A 17,472-nucleotide genomic window follows, 5' to 3' on the forward strand; every position below is an offset into this window, starting at 1 on the left:
TGAGCTTTAAAATAAGGCTTTTTTTAAAAAAATAAGGCTTTTTTAAAAATAAGGCTGCCTCTTTCCATGATCTGGTAGATAAACCTGAAGCCCTATGATTTTGATTTTCACTCATCTCTAAAAAAGGTGAAATGTGTGTGGAAACAGGGTATATGGATGGTGTAAACTTCAGGTAGACATAAGGGATATGATTTGCCTCAGCAGAGAAAAAAGACTATAAAGCAGAATCACAATTAAAGGTACACTGTTGAAAAATCCAAAGTGTATAATTCATACCTGCCATTATTACATCAACATAAAAAAAATAGGCATTTTAAACATTTCGACCAACAAAAGAGGGCATGATTTATAAACACATAAATATCCATGCATACTTTTACAATGATGGCTACTAGAAAAATGAGAACTTTAAAAATGCCAATCTAGACAAGATTCCCTTTCATTCTAATTGCCTCTTTCCTACATGTTGTTAATACCAAGAATCTTAAGAGGCTGCTGAGGTCAATGTTGCATTCATGCCAGCCTCCTTTCCAAGCCTGTAACTAATGATGAAAGTGTGATGAATCTTCTGCCTTAGCTTTGATGCTAGGAAAAAAAAGAAAAAGTTAGTAGCCGTGTTAGTCTAATGAATCAAATTCATAAGTAAAAATACAGCAGTGATACAAATTTTATGTCCTACCCAGATGGTATGTAGGTAGACTCAAAAATTATTAAGATTTTACTATATACAGAAGATAGAGCAAAACACTGACCATACCATCCATTTGGAAGCCAGAGTTTTTGTTTTGTCACCTGTGATCTGTTAATGCTCACAATTCACAATGATAACAGAAATACTTAAAAAATAACTTTTTCTATGGCATGCTCTGCAATGAAGGCTTCTAAAAACAGAATCACACAAACCCTTTATTGTTCTAAATTAAAATCAGTTGAATCCAGGTAGTAATTCACAACATTTCACATTGACTCAGGATATTTAGAAGATGTGAAGGTTATGTTTCTGAATTTCACACTATTAGAAACTGTAAATGCATGTCTTCAAATAGTGATGAACTGAAGCAGATACATTCTTTCTGGGTACTCTCTAGCACCTTTGGTAAATTTAAACTTGGCTTTAGACAACTTTTAAGCAGGGTGTGAAGAAATCATTTTGGCTGTCACCTATTTGAATGGATTTCCTTAACATTTAGCAGTGCAAGTGAGTCAGTCAGAGTCTTTTTAGCAATCAGTTTCCAAGGTATGACATATTTCCTGGTTTAAGCCTGTCATATCAGTCTCTGAGAAGTGAAGAAGCAAAATTCCTCAGCAAGAGCAAAATATAAGAGGTCTTTCTCCTTTGAGAAGAATGCAGTTACCACCTAAAAAAACCATCTTTATTCCAAAGGGAAAGAGAATCCCATAAGCCCTCTCTTCAATTTCCAACAGGACAGACCAAGACTACAGTAGCAGCAGAGCTGCCCCTGGCTTTGGCTGTTTCAGGTCTGGTCTTTGACACTAGTATTGGTAGGTGATTCACTCATGCTGGGCACCAGGCAACAGACTGGCCCGGAGCGTCAGACACAGCTCTTCTGGCTGGTTCTATTTCTGTGGATAAAGGGAAAAAGAAAGGTAGCTCCACAAAGCATTTATCTTAGGATCCAAGACAAAACCTGATTTAACTACTCTGGCAGGCTGAAAAAAATTTTTTTAATACTCACAAATACTTGCCATCTTACTAGAACCACATCTTCCATCAGTGGAGTGGCTGCTCCATTACTTTAGAGCTTGCCAAGACTGGATATAATGTACAAGAAGAAAAATTCTCTGAAAGGCAAACACTTTTCTAACTTCTCTTCCATATTTCATATTTAGTCACTTTCCATACTGCCATTTTCCCTCTTGGATAAAAATGTTCTCAGGAAAAACGGAATTATTAAGTGGACAGATTCTTTCTTTGGCCAATAATGATAACTTCATTCATTCACTGCTCTTTCTCCTTAAGATGATGCCTTGGAAATAATATACAGTCTCAGTAACACCACCATTCCTGAGGGAGCTGCTGCACTTTGTTAATTATTGCTCATTAATGGGTAACATGGTCGATCACAAAGTTCTGCTGGTAGGTACCTTGGGAGGGCCGTTAGATAATTGAGATTGTTCAATATATTTGTTTGAATCTCCTTTTTTTCCAAAGAAAAATCATACACTGCAACTGTCTGACAAATACCACCTGTCAGAGTCCCATGCTCATTTTTTACCAGATTTGCCCACACCGCCCCCCGCTTAAAAACAAAAAAGCTGGACAGACCTCAGTTTTACTGGCCTTAAAAGTGCCAAATAGCCATAAAGTATTTTTAAAATCTTTAAAGAACTTATGTCTCTTAAGTAATCTTCACTATCCAGTCTCTGTATACCAGTGATGCCAGGCTGTTCATTTCCACTTGGTAGCTAGCTTCAAAACCCAACTAAAAACTCTTCAGAGCTAAGGATCAAATCTGGGCAGAACCATAACTGACCTTTTCAAGTGCATGGCTCAGTATCAAGGTTCTTTGTTTTGTTTTTTTGTCTCTGGGTTGGGAATGGTGCTTAATGTTTGCCAACCTCTATTACATGCAAAGACTTCAGGCAAGACACACACACACACACAAACTGCTGCAAAGCCCCCAGGGCTCTCTTTCCAGGGGGCACTCAGGGTGGCTTTCAGAAGAGAAGGGACAGCCTTCAACACACCATAATTCTGTCATGGAACAGGTAAGATGACTCATTCGCAGGACAGGCTTATCTAAAAGACTCTTTACCAACTGGCAAAACACCACACATCCTCCAAGTATCTCACTTTTCAGAATCTACTTAGCTTCATTTTCAGTGACACTGACAATCTAAAATTAAACTCTGTTACTAAAAAAACCTAAGTTTTATTTGAAGGAAGTTCTAACACACATAATCCAAAAGTGCTATAGAAATGCAGCCACCCTGAAGGCTTCTTCCAGGTAACTAGGTGCCAGTGATTAGTCTGACAGCAGAGCTGGCTTCAGGGATGCCAAAGTTCATCTCTGAGGACTCGACTCTGGAGGCTGACACTGTAAGTGTCAAAAATGAACAGAGGATTCAAAAATGAACCCAGGACAGGGGTTCCCTACATTTTTGAGGTTCCAGACCCCTTTACAAAATGTTTAACAGTTTAGAAATTCTTCCCCTCACCACACACACATAACTTCTTCACTCTGGTCTATGGATAATGTTAGGGACATGCTTGTTAATTACAAAAACTCCTTAGTCTCATCTGGAGTCTGAAACCCAAAAATCACGAAGTGTTATGACCTCCAATATCCCAGTATGACTGTAAAGAGAGAAATATAGTATTTATGAGAAAAACAGATCTTAGAGAGGGCAGACCACCTCTTAGGAGCAAAAAGTCAAGGAAAGAATTGGCCATGAGCAGTCAGGAAATGAAAGCTCACCCTACTCCCTGCCTGCCCCTAACCCATGGGGTGCAACCAGGTGGCCAAAAATTATCTAACTGTCCCATGCCTAGGCCCAAGGAACCTCACGACCTGGATACCAAGGGACTTACCCCAGATTTTTTTTTAATATTTCATAGGAGAATTCCAAAAGTCACAAATTCCCAATTCCCAATGGCTCCCTGGCTACAAACAGCAGCCCTGTCAACAGCTGATATGAAAAACAAAATAGCCCCTTGAACTCAACCTGAAACTTTTGATTCCAGATTGAGTTAAAAAACAATACTTTTAAAAGGAAACTATCTGCAATCAAGTGGGGTTTGCTGTTTGGGGCTGAAGTACTTTTGGGGCAGCTGAGGATTTGATTAGTTCCCAAAACCCACAATGAAGGGAACCTTTTTCTATGCCCTGCTTCCCAAAACAAGACCCAAGTGGGGTGAAGCAAGCGTTTGCCTATGTTTCTGAGATGAGAACTAACAGAGGCTAGCAGCCTTCACTCTTTGTCAATTCTGTAAGCATTTTCTGAGCACTTTCTCTAGTGCATGCCTATACCAGGTTTCAGAGTTAACAGGATCAGTGTCTTAAGTACCCTCTCATCTCTCAAGAAGCTTACCATGTGCCCTTAAAAAGGTCTTGGTGAAGTGCTATGGGGGATGAGGAAACAATTAATTCCACTGCCTAAGAAGACCAGGGCAAATAAGAAAAACCCTATCTTGGGAGACAGTAAAAAGCAGTTGGTATCCTCTGAGCTTTCTTCTGCCACACTCTCTATGGCCCCTGCCCCTGCAGGCAAATGCAACGCTTGACAGGCAACAGCTCACTATGGAAAAAATTCACAGCCTCACATCAGACCAAGCCTGGCAGAATAGGAAACAGGCATGATGTGTGGATATCACACCATCCACATTTCCATCAACAAGTCAGAAAGGCCAAACAAGTCTGGTGGTGTCCTCAACCACTGCGGTAAGGATAAGTTAATGTTATCAATAAGATTTTTTAATAAGTGGGAAACTGTAGCACTCTAACCAACATTTTCTTAAAATTCAAGCAAAAAGCTCAAAACAGAATGTTCCTAAAGGAACTAAAGGGGTTGAATTTATGTGTTACTCCACCCACAATGTGTAATTTACCTACTGAGTTGTTACCTGGTTATGAAAAGCTTTATACCAGTTACAGAGAAATGAAAGGGCTTAGATTGGGGTAGTAAACAAGAGCATTCAGAAGACAATATACTCTAATACATCACCATACAGGCAGGGGCCATTAGCTCTATAGCCTTTCAAATGCACTTGGAAATCCTGTTTACCTTTTTCATTAATTCACTTCTGGTAGTAAACTGTGGCAGGTCTTCCACTTCAATCCCATCAGCCATTTCCATCACCTTGTCTAAAAGGTCTTTGTTGTAACTGCACAATAAAAAGTAGTAAGATAAAAACCCTGGAAGAATTATTGTCACTGTGGGCTAAAAAGAAATTGCAGGTAGCTGGACTATAAACTCAACTCTCAGAGGAACAATTTGATACTACTGGGGAAACTGATAGCAACATCAAGTTAGAAAATAGTTCTTCCGCATGTGGCTACAGAAGCGGCATTAGGAATGCCAACAGAGCAGGTGTTGTTAAGATTTACAAAACAAGACTTACAAAAACAGAGGCACTGTACATCTGGCAGTACGTATTCATGGATATGGTATGAGGGCCAAATTTTTTTTTTTTTAATATGTGGAATACTGGTCTAATGAAAATAACATTACTTGTTCATTTGTCCAATATTCTTACTTTTGCCTAATCTTGCATCTTGTTAACTAGAATTTACTAGGGGCACCTGGAAGTCAGAGAAACGGAAGGTTTGCAGCAGGCACTGCTTCCCCAAATCCTGTTCCAATAACTCCCCAAATCTGAAAGTAAAACCAAGTGGCTTAGGACTGCAGGGGCCATGTGACCACACAGCCATAAGGAGCACAGAGACCAGAACTAGTCAACTAAGTCATTTCATTATCCTAACAGAATTTCAGGAAATGCTAAATAAAAGGATGGAGCCTAAAGATTTGCCACCTGCTTCATGGAGTGGTAGAGTGCCATATTTCAAGCATTTCAAACACAGTTCCTTGAAGGCATTTCATAAAAGGAAAGGCAGAGAGGCAGAGTGCTGCTTGCTACTGGGTCCAGCAGACTAGGATATGAGAGAAAAAGCCAAGGACCACAAACTACATCCTGCCATAATGGTAAAATCCACCAATCCTGCCAGAAGCTGCATGGTCCTTAGGTATGTCTCTTTCCCTCTCTTCAGTTGCTTATGTAAACTGGGGATCTCAGTTTCTGTCCCTGCAGGTTTGCCATGTGGAAGGAGCTAATGAACTTAATATTATGCACTCAGAAAGAGGATGGTTTGAAGTAATTACAGTAATAATACAAACAAAATATTTGTATTTTGTATTACAAAATAATACAAACTCGAACGCCTAGCATATTATAGGGCTCTTCTTGCTAGATGACAGCCTGTGCTAAGTGTTTTTCACCCTTTAATACTGTAGTCATCACAATTCATTTTCCAGATGAGAAAGTCGAAGCTCTGAGAGGTTAAGTATCTTTTCAAGAATTGGCTAAGATGGGACTCTGCCTTAGGCCTGGCTAGTACGGTTGGAGACTGGGGACGGAGTCAGCCTTGGGCAGGGGTTAGCCCTGGGGTTAGGACTGCGGGTTGGGACAGGGTCAGTTAGCCGGCAGGGGTCCGCACCTGCAACCCAGGAAGAGGTGGTTGGCCCAGACCATGGAGAGGGATAGCAGCTGGTCCAGGCGGCCGCCACCGTCGGGTGGATCGCGGTAATCGGGCAGGTGGCGCAGGATGAATTCCATGCGGGCCTTCCATTGCTTCTCGCTCTCCGAGTAGGAGCGGAACTGCTCAGCAAAGTCAGTCGCTCGCCGCACACCGGAGATTAGCTCCTCCACGGCAGCGGCCGCCTCGCCACCCACCATGGCGCCCTCCACCGCTAAGGGCCGGACCCGCCCACTGCCTTCCCGACATGCACTGCGCCACCTCTCTGCGGCTAGAGGAGCACCGGCGGCGCGCGACTGCGCAGGAGGATTGGTCTGGAGCGCCCTCGGCGGGCGCGGCGGCCTCATCCAGCCCGAACCGGCACCTCAGACTTGCAGCCGGCGCCTCTGGAGTGGCTCTACCTCAGGGCCTCAAGGGCAGTTCTCACTGGACCCGGTGGGAAACCAGTAGGGAAACGGAGGCCTTCCCAAGCACACAGCAAGGACGGCCCTCTCCCATTCGGCAGCTGGATGTCAGTCAGGGCTTTTACAGTGTCCTTGACCTGGGAATTCCCCGAGCACCCGGCCCGCAGGACCTTTGCCCACAGTTCCAAGGAATTACAGGTGTAGTTGCTCAGGGTCTCCTTTTATCCATTCCCAGAGGCCTTGACACTCCACCCAGCTTGTGGCCGGACTTCCTGGAACCAATTAGAGATCCAGCTGAGTACTTCCCAGACTCTTTGCTAGGTGCTGGGATGGTATGACAGCAAACTCAGAGCGCTCCTCTAGTGAACTTTAGTCTCCTGGGGGAGATAGACATTACTAGTGAATACTTAATAATTGCTCAAGGGAAACTTTTCAGCATTGACAAAATTTAATAAAAGAGAGACCCAGAGTGCCAGGAGCATGAATAAGCAAGAGACCTGATGCAGACTTGGTCAGGTAAATGATCCTGGAGAGCTGAGGAATTTACAGAAGTTAACTGCACGGAAGAGAAGGGCACCACAGGAGACCCTGCAAGATCTGTATGACAAATCCTAGAGTAGGGGGACAGTGGAGGAGATAAGGATGCAAAGATCACAAAGGACAGTGGTTCACGGAAGGAGTTGTGGTCTAGGCCCTAAAAAGAATGGGGAACCACTGAAGGATTTTAACCAGGTATTTCCAAAAGATGTTGGCAGGGGCCAAAATGGATGTGTCTGGAGGAAATGAGCAGGTGAGTTGGCCTGACTCTGCTGTCAGTTCTAGGGTCAGGTAGACCCACGGACAAACGAGCTCATAAAAGCTGAATTTCACATCTCATTCAGGACCTGGGAAACCACTTGCACTTCCATCAACCTTGGGAAGTTATTGAGCTAATAGGCTTCCCCATCTTCCCCCATCAAATGTGGGTTGGAGTACAGAACTGAGCCTAGAATCCAGGATCCAAGGCTTCAATGTAGGTACAGTATTGTGAGGCTTAGGAGCAAAGCAACCTATGAGCTGTCTCCTGCTTCTGCAGCTTGTGATGAGACATCAGGGCCTCTAGCAGGCAGAAAACAGGTATAGAATGGAAATATCAGGCAGTCTCACAAGTAGACTGTGCCTGCAAATACCAGTACCAGGCTCAGTGACATCCACTGTGGTTAACAGTAGGGAGGCATGCTACTTTTACCCTGGTTATTGGGAAGAATGTGAGCAGACCTGTGAAATCAGACAGACTCAGCTTCTCCGCATCAGTCAGCAATAGGTACCCAGAGCTGGGGTTCCCGAAATTAAGTGTAGATTACATCACCTAGGGAGCTTGTTAAAATAACAGATTCCTTAAGAGTTGCCTGGTTGTCCAGTGGTTAGGATTTGGTGTTTTCGCTGCCATGGCCCAGGTTCAGTCCCTGGTCAAGAAACTGAAATTATGAAAGCTGTGAGACATAGCCAAAAATAGCAGAGTCCCAGGCCCATAACTGGATTTTGCGTCAAGGCTCTAGGAAATTGATTCCATCTGCAGCTGACCAAACTTTGAAAAACATTGATGAGGATTCTTGGGACCAAATTCTTGGTCACCTGATTGTATGGTGGAGAGGTTGGCCCAGAAATAGGAACCTGGACTTTGTGACCAACAACTGCAGCTACATAGCTAACTTGTGTAAAGGCTAAGAGGTCATCTGGCAACTATCTCATTTAGAATCATCTTTAATAATGATGAGACATATGCATATGTGTACCTACATATAGACATATTCATACATGCATGCAGGTCATAAGAACGCAAACGTACACAAATAGGTATTCTTTTTTATACTATGATCTTGTTAACATTATACTTTCAAAATATAAAGTAGCCTAAAAATGTTAGTTAATATTAACATTTTACAGGGCCCTCTGGCAAGTCCAGTCACTGCCCAGGTTATTGTTTCTAACTCGTTTCTCTGATTCAGATTTTCTTAAAGTGAAGTACTTATATAGACAAGTACAGTTTTCCTACCTTATCTTCTTTTTAAACCATCGTTGTGTATGTGTGAAAGTTGTTCAGTCGTGTTCAACTCTTTGCAACTCCATGGACCATAGCCTGCCAGTCTCCTCTGTTCATGGAATTCTCCAGGCAAGAATACTGGAGTGGGTACCATTGAGTATTTTAAATGGATGAATTTAGTGGTTTCAATATATTCACAGATTTGTGCAACCATCAACACAAATTAAATATAAAACATTTTCATCACCCCTAAAAGAGACTCCATACCCATTAGCAATTGCTTTGTACTCACTCAAGCCCCTGGCAACAACTAATCTGCTTTTTATCTCTATAGGTTTCCTATTCTGGGCATTTAACATTAGTGGACTCATACAACGTGTGGTCTCTTGTGACTAGCTCTTCACTTACACAATGTTTTCAAGATTCATCCATGTCGTAGCATGTGTTAGTATTCCATTCCATTTTTGTGGCTGAGTAACATTCCATCATATGGATACACTTCATTTTGTTTATCCTTTCATCAGTTGCTAGACATTTGGATTGTTTCTACACCTTGACTAGTATAAATAATGCTACTGTGAACATTCATGTACCACATTTACAAGCTAAAAGTTTCTCCTGTCATAGGTTCAGTGGATGCTGGCAAAATATTTAAGACTCCTAAAACAGAGACAAAGAATTCTGTACTGTGATCACAGTACAACAAACAGCATAAGTTTTATGTTTGCATTGGTTCCTCTTGTCCCTTAAGTCCCACGGGGGTTATGACAAAAGATCAGTGGTGGATGAGGTACAAACAGGTACAGGCAATGGATTTGTATGACTGCTGAGGAACCCCAAGTTTAGGGAACATCAGTCTTTTATAAGGGCTTCCCAGGTGGTGCTAGTGGTAAAGAATCCACCAGCCATGCAGGAGATAAAAGAGACGAAGGTTCTATCCCTGGATTGGAAAGATCTCTTGGAGGAAGAAATGGCAACCTGCTCAAGTATTCTTGCCTGGAGAATCCCATGGACAGAGGAGCCCGGTGGGCTACAGTCCATGGGGTCGCAAAGAGTCAGACATGACTGAGCGCACGCATACACACAGTCTTTCATAAAAGGCTGCAAGCAAACCTGCTCAACCTTTGCCCCAGAGGAGTACATTATCTTTTTTATCTGGACAGTAAACAAACTGACCCTTTATTTTGAATATAGACACTCTCCCTAGACTGCTTCATGGACAAATATCCTTGAAAAGACAATCTGGAACAAAAGGGCAATTAGTGTCTAACTCTTAAGATGTGCAGATACATAGGACACCCATGGAAAATTGTTTCCCAGCATAGGTTGTTTTTTCTTTTTCTTTTTTTGCATGTGGTCGTCTAATTGGTCCAGTTCAATTTGTTGAAAAAGACTGTCTTTTTTCCATTCAATTATTGTACTTTAATATCTTTGTCAAGAATTAATTGACCATCTATGTGTGAATCTATTTCTGGAGTCTATTCTGCTCCATTGATCTATGTGTATATCTTTTTACCAATACGATAGTGTCTTGATTCAGTTCAGTTCAGTTCAGTCGCTCAGTCATGTCCAACTCTATGTGACCCCATGAATTGCAGCACACCAGGCCTCCCTGTCCATCACCAACTCCCGGAATTCAACCAGACTCACGTCCATCGAGTCAGTGATGCCATCCAGCCATCTCATCCTCTGTCATCCCCTTCTCCTCCTGCCCCCAATCCCTCCCAGCATCAGAGTCTTTTCCAATAAGTCAACTCTTCGCATCAGGTGGCCAAAGTATTGGAGTTTCAGCTTTAGCATCATTCCTTCCAAAGAAATCCCAGGGCTGCTCTCTTTCAGAATGGACTGGTTTGGATCTCCTTGCAGTCCAAGGGACTCTCAAGAGTCTTCTCCAACACCACAGTTCAAAAGCATCAATTCTTTGGCGCTCAGCCTTCTTCACAGTCCAACTCTCACATCCATACATGACCACAGGAAAAACCATAGCCTTGACTAGACGGAACTTTGTTGGCAAAGTAATGTCTCTGCTTTTGAATATGCTATCTAGGTTGGTCATAACTTTCCTTCCAAGGAGTAAGCGTCTTTTAATTTTATGGCTGCAGTCACCATCTGCAGTGATTTTGGAGCCCAAAAAAAGAAAGTCTGACACTGTTTCCACTGTTTCACCATCTATTTCCCATGAAGTGATGGGACCGGATGCCATGATCTTCGTTTTCTGAATGTTGAGCTTTAAGCCAACTTTTTCACTCTCCACTTTCACTTTCATCAAGAGGCTTTTGAGTTCCTCTTCACGTTCTGCCATAAGGGTGGTATCATCTGCATATCTGAGGTTATTGATATTTCTCCTGGCAATCTTGATTCCAGCTTGTGTTTCTTCCAGTCCAGCGTTTCTCATGATGTACTCTGCATATAAGTTAAATAAGCAAGGTGACAATATATAGCCTTGACGTACTCCTTTTCCTATTTGGAACCAGTCTGTTGTTCCATGTCCAGTTCTAACTGTTGCTTCCTGACCTGCATACAAATTTCTCAAGAGGCAGATCAGGTGGTCTGGTATGCCCATCTCTTTCAGAATTTCCCACAGTTTATTGTGATCCACACAGTCAAAGGCTTTGGCATAGTCAATAAAGCAGAAATAGATGTTTCTCTGGAACTCTCTTGCTTTTTCCATGATCCAGCGGATGTTGGCAATTTGATCTCTGGTTCCTCTGCCTTTTCTAAAACCAGCTTGAACATCAGGAAGTTCACGGTTCACATATTGCTGAAGCCTGGCTTGAAGAATTTTGAGCATAGTAGCACAAAGAGCAAGCTTTTTCTGTAAAGGGTGGTTATTATATAATTCCTGTTAGATACTTTTCTTTCTTTCTTTTTTCAATTGTTTAAAAACATGAAAATCATTTTTCATCAACTCCTGCTGTAGCTTTATGTTAAGTCTCTAGATCATGTCATTTGAGTTATTCAGCTGTGTTCTTTCACAAAATTGTTTTGGCTGTTTTAGTCTATTGCTTTTCAATACAAATTTTAGCATCAGTTTCTCAATTTTTAGAAAAACAAAGCTGCTAGGATTTTAATTGGGATTGCATTGAATCTATGGATCAATGGGGGAGAATTAACATCTTAATATCGAGCCTTCCAATTCATAAACATGGTATATCTCCATTTATTTAGGTCTTATTGTTATGGTATATTTTAAAATCTGTTGAAACATTAGATTTAAACACATATTTGCCACTTTATTTGTTATTCTTCATTCATTCTCTACTTCTTACTTTCCGTCTTTTTTACTTTTCTTTTACTTGAAAAATTTGTTAACATTTCCTTTAGTCTGTTAGTGGCAGCTCACTTTTTGTCAAATTTAAAATTTTTATTTTCCTTCTGTGTTTGTTGTTTGGCTGAATAAAAATCACCCCAAAACTTAGTGACTTAAAACAATAACTATTTATTATCTCACAGTTTCTGTGAATTAGGAATTCACAGAGTAGTTTAACTGGCATAGTTTAACTGGGTGGTTCTGGCTCAGGGTCTCTGATGTGGTTTCAATACATTTGCTGTTTAGTGCTTTAGTTATGTGAAGGCTTAGGTAGGAGCGCAGGAGCCGCCTCTAAGATGGCCCAGTCACGTGGCTGTTTGTTTCAGGGCTCCGTTTCTCCTGACACGGACTCTCTGCAGGGCTGCCTGTGTGTCCTCACATGGTGGAGGCCTGCTTTCAGAGTAAGCAAGCCAAGGAGGAGCAAGGGAGAGCTGCAATATCTTACATGACACGGACTCAGAGGTTCCATACCATCACTCTAACTTAGAAGTAAATTATTAAGTCCACTACATATTTGAGGGCAAGATATGTTAGGCTCCACCTTTTAAATAGAGTGTCAGAGAATTTGTGAATGAATTTTAAACCACTGCTAAGTCACTTCAGTCGTGTCCAACTCTGTGCGACCCCATAGACGGCAGCCCACCAGGCTTCCCCATCCCTGGGATTCTCCAGGCAAGAACACTGGAGTGGGTTGCCATTTCCTTCTCCAATGCATGAAAGTGAAAAATGAAAGTGAAGTCGCTCAGTCGTGTCCGACTCTTAGCGATCCCATGGACCGCAGCCCACCAGGCTCCTCCATCCATGGGATTTTCCAGGCAAGAGTACTGGAGTAGGGTGCTATTACCTTCTCATCTTCATTAAAAAAAATTTTTTCTCTTCTCTTGTTTTTTCCTTTTCTTTCTTCTCTTTCTTCCTCTTCTGACTGTTTTTGCCTCTCCTCTCTCCTCCTCCTTCTAAGATTGTTTTCTAGAATATTCTTCACCAATTCTTTTAATTGTAGGCTTAGAAACTTTTAACAGAATTCTAGAAGATACTTTAGAAAATACTCTAGAATACCTCTATTCAGTTCTTTTACTGTTGATAGAATTTAAGCTGTTTTAAACAGTTCAAAATGGAATCACAGTGGCCAATGTGAACTTCCATATTAGTTGTTTTGAAATGTCTGATGTAGAATTGTGTCTTAGTGTTAGAAATTAAGAGTGTTACTTTAGATAAGAATTTTGTTTGGTAATCTGCAGATAGACTTCACTGGAACAGAAAGAACATTGGATAGAGACAAGACTGCCTGTGGTGTAGTCATTATACCCTACTGGTGGACTCCTTAAAATAAGACCATAGATGGTCTAAGCAGGGGACGCAGGTTCAATCCTGGTCAGAGAACTGAGATCACATATGCTGTGGAGCAACTAAGCTCGCACGCCACAACTAGAGAGTCTGTGCACCATAATGAAAGATCCCGTGTGCCGCAACTTAAGACCTAACATAGCCAAATAAATTTAAAAAAAAAATTTTTTTTTAAAAAAAGGTCATTGAGTCAGGTGACTTGAAAGCTCTTTGCTGGAGGACTGGATTCCAGTCTGCTGAGAGCTGTTCCATACCAAAACTGCCAGAGACTGTTGGAGTAGAGGGTGACTGCTCACTCAGGCTTGTTGTGAGACCTGCTGAGTGACGGGGGACCACTGCTGAGATACCTTCTTCTGGGGACTTCCCCTTGGAGTGGTTCATTACCCTTTTCTATTTTCACTACTTTGACTAAACTGTGTTGTGTGTTAATTGTGTGCAACAGACCAAACGACTATGCATTGAGTATTGGCTGTGTTTCATACATCTCCAATCCTGTGTTCTTCCAGCCCTTACGGCTGGGCCCTGCCACAAGGTGTCTTTGTCTAGATGTCCTTGCATCTCTATATTGTATTATGTGAAAGTTCCTGTTGTGTTATTTGGTACATATTCATAGTTTAAATGTTCATAATAAATTTTATATCCTTTGGCATTTAAATGTACTTCTCTTTATTTTGTTTGAAGCTTTTTGTCCTGAATTTTGTGTTGTCAGATATTAAGATTTTTAATGTTTATATTTTTCTGGTATGCTTTTTTTGCCCATCCTTTCATTTTAACCTTTCTGAGTCATTTTGTCGTAGATGTATATAACCTAGAGCTGGATTAGGCTTTGCAATCTATTTTGAAAACCATTCTAAAAATAGATGAGTTAAACCCACTTATATTTATTGAATTGACAGATATATTTGGTTTCAATTCTGTCATATTACTTTATGTTGTGTTTTCATTATTTACTTTTGTATTTGCCCTTTTTCTTAATGTAGTTTTGATACTTAGGAAGGTTTGTATTTTTGCTCTAAAAGTTACCTTTGTAAATTACCCTGGATCCATTCTTTCTGGGGACTGTATCTTGATTCTCTACTATGAGCAACAATAAAATTACCTTTTAATTTCACCCTCTCTGCCTCACGCCTCCTCTGCCATTCAGTCAATAGAATTAGTGTTTATGTTGAATGTGATTAAGCTTCTACTTGATTTGGAAACTTTAAATACTATCCTTTGAATCAAGTAATTTGAGGTGATCAGTAAAATTATTCTTACTCCTATTTTCTCTTTCTTCAATTTTTTATTTATAATGAGAAATGTCTACAATATTAAGTAAGGTATGTAATATCTGCATTCTGATCTGTCACCCTAATCTCTGTATTTGTTTTATTTCTACAATTTAATACAGCCAGTGCTCAAGGAAGGTCCTTTTATCCTGATTTCCTCAGGCTTGCTCAGGGGTGCTGCAACTGCTGTCCTATGGTTCTAGCAGGTTCCTCTGAAAAGGCTCATGAGAATAGTATTCTCTGATTTCTTACAGATTTTTAAATGTTTATCTGCAGGCTGTGTACTTGAAGATCAGTTTGGCTGGACAGAACTCTTGGCTCATACTTTCCTTCCTTCGAGGGTCTTGCAGGTTTGGGTCCAGTTTGCAGTAATGCTTGTTGCCCTGGAGAAGTGGTTGAAATGTGGGGCTGGGGGAGCTCTCTGTTGCCACAGTGATGAACTTCTGATATGGACCCCTTGAGAAGGCACCTGTCCCCTGGAGAGTTTCTGTTTCTCAGATTTCTTCACAGCCTTTGTCTCTAGGAAAATTAGACCCACATTTTAAAGTTCATTTTTTTTTTCTACAGTGCTTTCCAAGATTTTTCAGTGTCCCCAGCAGTTCTGCTATGTTCAATTTAGACCTTGTTTTCATAGTTCCCTTTCATAGTAGGGTCCTCTCCTTCCAGAAGAGAATCATTGCTGAGATTTCTGAGCTCTCTAAGGCTATACATCCCCTCTTTACTCAAGGTTTTCACCCCTGCAGTTCTTTAAAAACACTTCGGAGGTTGCATTTTTCTCCTGGTTTCATAACTACGTAGTTGACAGGTTTGCTGTTGTCCTTGTTAAGTATGAGACAATTCAGAACTAAACTGTTCCTTCAGAAATGGAACATTTTCCTATTTTGAAATTATAATAAAAAATGTTATTTCCACTAAGACATTCTTTCAGCTAAACCTCTGTGGACATCAGGGTATTTTTTTCCTTCTGACAAACTCCTAAAAGTGAAATTCCTGGTTCAGAAGGGCATTCACACTTTTACTATGCCAAAGTATCCCCTAGAAAGTTTGCACCTGAGTTTCCATATCTACTAGCCACAGGCTTTCTCTTTAAAGCTGGTGAACAGTTTCTGCAATCACTGCTCAGCACATTCTAATGTTTCCAGACTCTGTTGAGCAAAACCTCCCTTCTCTTTGTTCAGGCTCCCACTTTGTGGCTGGTGCTCTGTAGAAGAACCCCCTGCCTAAAGGCCATGGCATGGAGGCCTGAGACTGGAAAAACAGCTAGTGCTTATTTACCTTCCAGCACTTTCAGCTGTTCTGTTCTGATTTTGGTCTTGAAAAGGGAGGCCAGTCCAACAGGTGAAAATGCTCCTGGAAATGGCTCAAGGCCTCCTAGTGGGCAGTCAGATGAGAGCACTGAACCAGGGACTCCAGGGCTTCCTTTTTCTCAGCAAATAACCTAAATTCATAATGGTCCTGGAGGTACCAAGTGGAAAAAAAAATACGTAGTTTCCCTCCATACGTGACAAAACTATTCCAAAATAGCCAAATGGTCTAGAGAAACGGCTTTATTCTTACCCATCCTGCTTTGGAAAAGTTGACAATGAGGGTGCATTAAAAATACCGAGTGGAGAGAGCTCTTGGATCTGGCTTCTCAAGCTGGGAAACATTAAAAGTTTTGAAACTCTGGGATCCACGGCTATTAAAGAAATATCTAAATTCTAAATATTCCTCTCCCAGGGCTTCTTTGGTATCCTGCCTAGTCAACAGCAGAAGGTTCTCAGAGAGACAAATAATATGCACAACTTTTTTTAGTCCGCTTATGATAATTATCTCAAATTAACATCACAAGGCAGTGAAAATTACATTCCCCAAAGGCTTCCTACTGCAGGAAGTTACTCTGCTCCTTTCTGCACAGGTAATAAAGATTAAAATCAGGTTAGCTTCTGTTGTGCAAAAGTTCGTTAATCCATTATTTATATTCATATAAGATGGTGGGTTTTTTAAAGATCAAAATCATGAATGCTTGAACTTGTTGTAAATGTAAGCTTAACTTTTTTTTCTGTTGAATTAGTCTTCTCTCTGCTAGAAATGTTAAAATTGGTATTCTTAAAACAGCAGTTGAGTGGCTGCTTTAACTGAATGGATGTTCAGCTCTCAGATCACAGAAAGTTATAGTTCCTCGCTATTTTGTACACCTCAGGGCATACCAGGAGTTGAGTTTGCCTCATTTTAAGCACAGCACTGATGAACTGAAGTGTTCACATGGAAGGAGGTGGAGGAGGGGAGGTGGAGGAGGGAAGTCGGAGACCAGGTTACATGGGAGCAAAGGACACCGTTGGAGAGGCCCTAGGACTGTCTTCCCGTCTTTGAAGGGCTGTTTTGTAAAAGATGGCTCATTCTTCATTGCTTTTTGAGGCAGGCATAGGGCCAAAGAGTGAGAACTCTATAAAGTTAGATTTCATCTTTAAATATAAGAACTTTATTAGAGATGTCTGAAAAATAAAAAAAGCTTCCTTGACTTGAACCGAGCTCCCAGCCATCGCACATCTACAATAAATTCATGATTGAACCAGATACATAATTAAATATTTCACAATTAAAAAAAAACATGATAAGAGCTCAAAATGTCTTTTAAAAAACAAACTCTCTTGTTACCTGTTAACTTTGCAGAACAGGACACTGTGGCTGATCATCTTAATCCCAGTTGGAGTTCTGAAACCTGTTGCCTGCCTGGTTGCCTTTGACTATGGGGTTGCACAGAGTCAGACACGACTGAAGTAACTTAGCAGCAGCAGCAGCAGCAGCACATAAGGTATAATTAATAGCAAAAACTCAATAATGCTTTATATTTGCATTCTCCCTCATTTTTAAATTTCCAAATGTTAACTCTTTCTCTTTCTCTATATGCATTTATGTATGTGTATTT

The 17,472-nt window shown here is 41.1% G+C and overlaps 1 protein-coding gene and 1 long non-coding RNA gene across 3 annotated transcripts in view; one reads left to right on the forward strand and one right to left on the reverse strand.

Annotated features, from left to right (window-relative positions):
• Positions 1–242: 242 nt before the first annotated feature.
• Positions 243–6,431, reverse strand: CDKN2AIPNL (CDKN2A interacting protein N-terminal like). 2 transcript variants are annotated; one of them, NM_001046112.2, is made up of 3 exons: positions 6,177–6,431; positions 4,747–4,846; positions 243–585 (listed from the first exon to the last, which is right to left on the reverse strand). In NM_001046112.2, the coding sequence occupies exons 1-3, from the start codon at positions 6,413–6,415 to the stop codon at positions 574–576; spliced, it is 351 nt and encodes a 116-aa protein (NP_001039577.1). In that variant the 5' UTR covers positions 6,416–6,431; the 3' UTR covers positions 243–573. The 2 variants fall into 2 exon arrangements, with proteins under 2 accessions (NP_001039577.1, XP_005209396.2); XM_005209339.4 differs by lacking the exon at positions 243–585 and adding an exon at positions 1,336–1,584.
• A 79-nt stretch (positions 6,432–6,510) lies between these two features.
• Positions 6,511–17,472, forward strand: part of LOC112447421 (uncharacterized) — a 28,639-nt gene continuing 17,677 nt past the window's right edge. The window contains exon 1 of the long non-coding RNA XR_003035615.2: positions 6,511–17,358. This is a non-coding gene — a long non-coding RNA (uncharacterized lncRNA). The remainder of the gene's footprint in view (positions 17,359–17,472) is intronic.

This window comes from Bos taurus, chromosome 7 (genome assembly GCF_002263795.3).
Source record: "Bos taurus isolate L1 Dominette 01449 registration number 42190680 breed Hereford chromosome 7, ARS-UCD2.0, whole genome shotgun sequence".
Lineage (NCBI taxonomy): Eukaryota > Metazoa > Chordata > Mammalia > Artiodactyla > Bovidae > Bos > Bos taurus.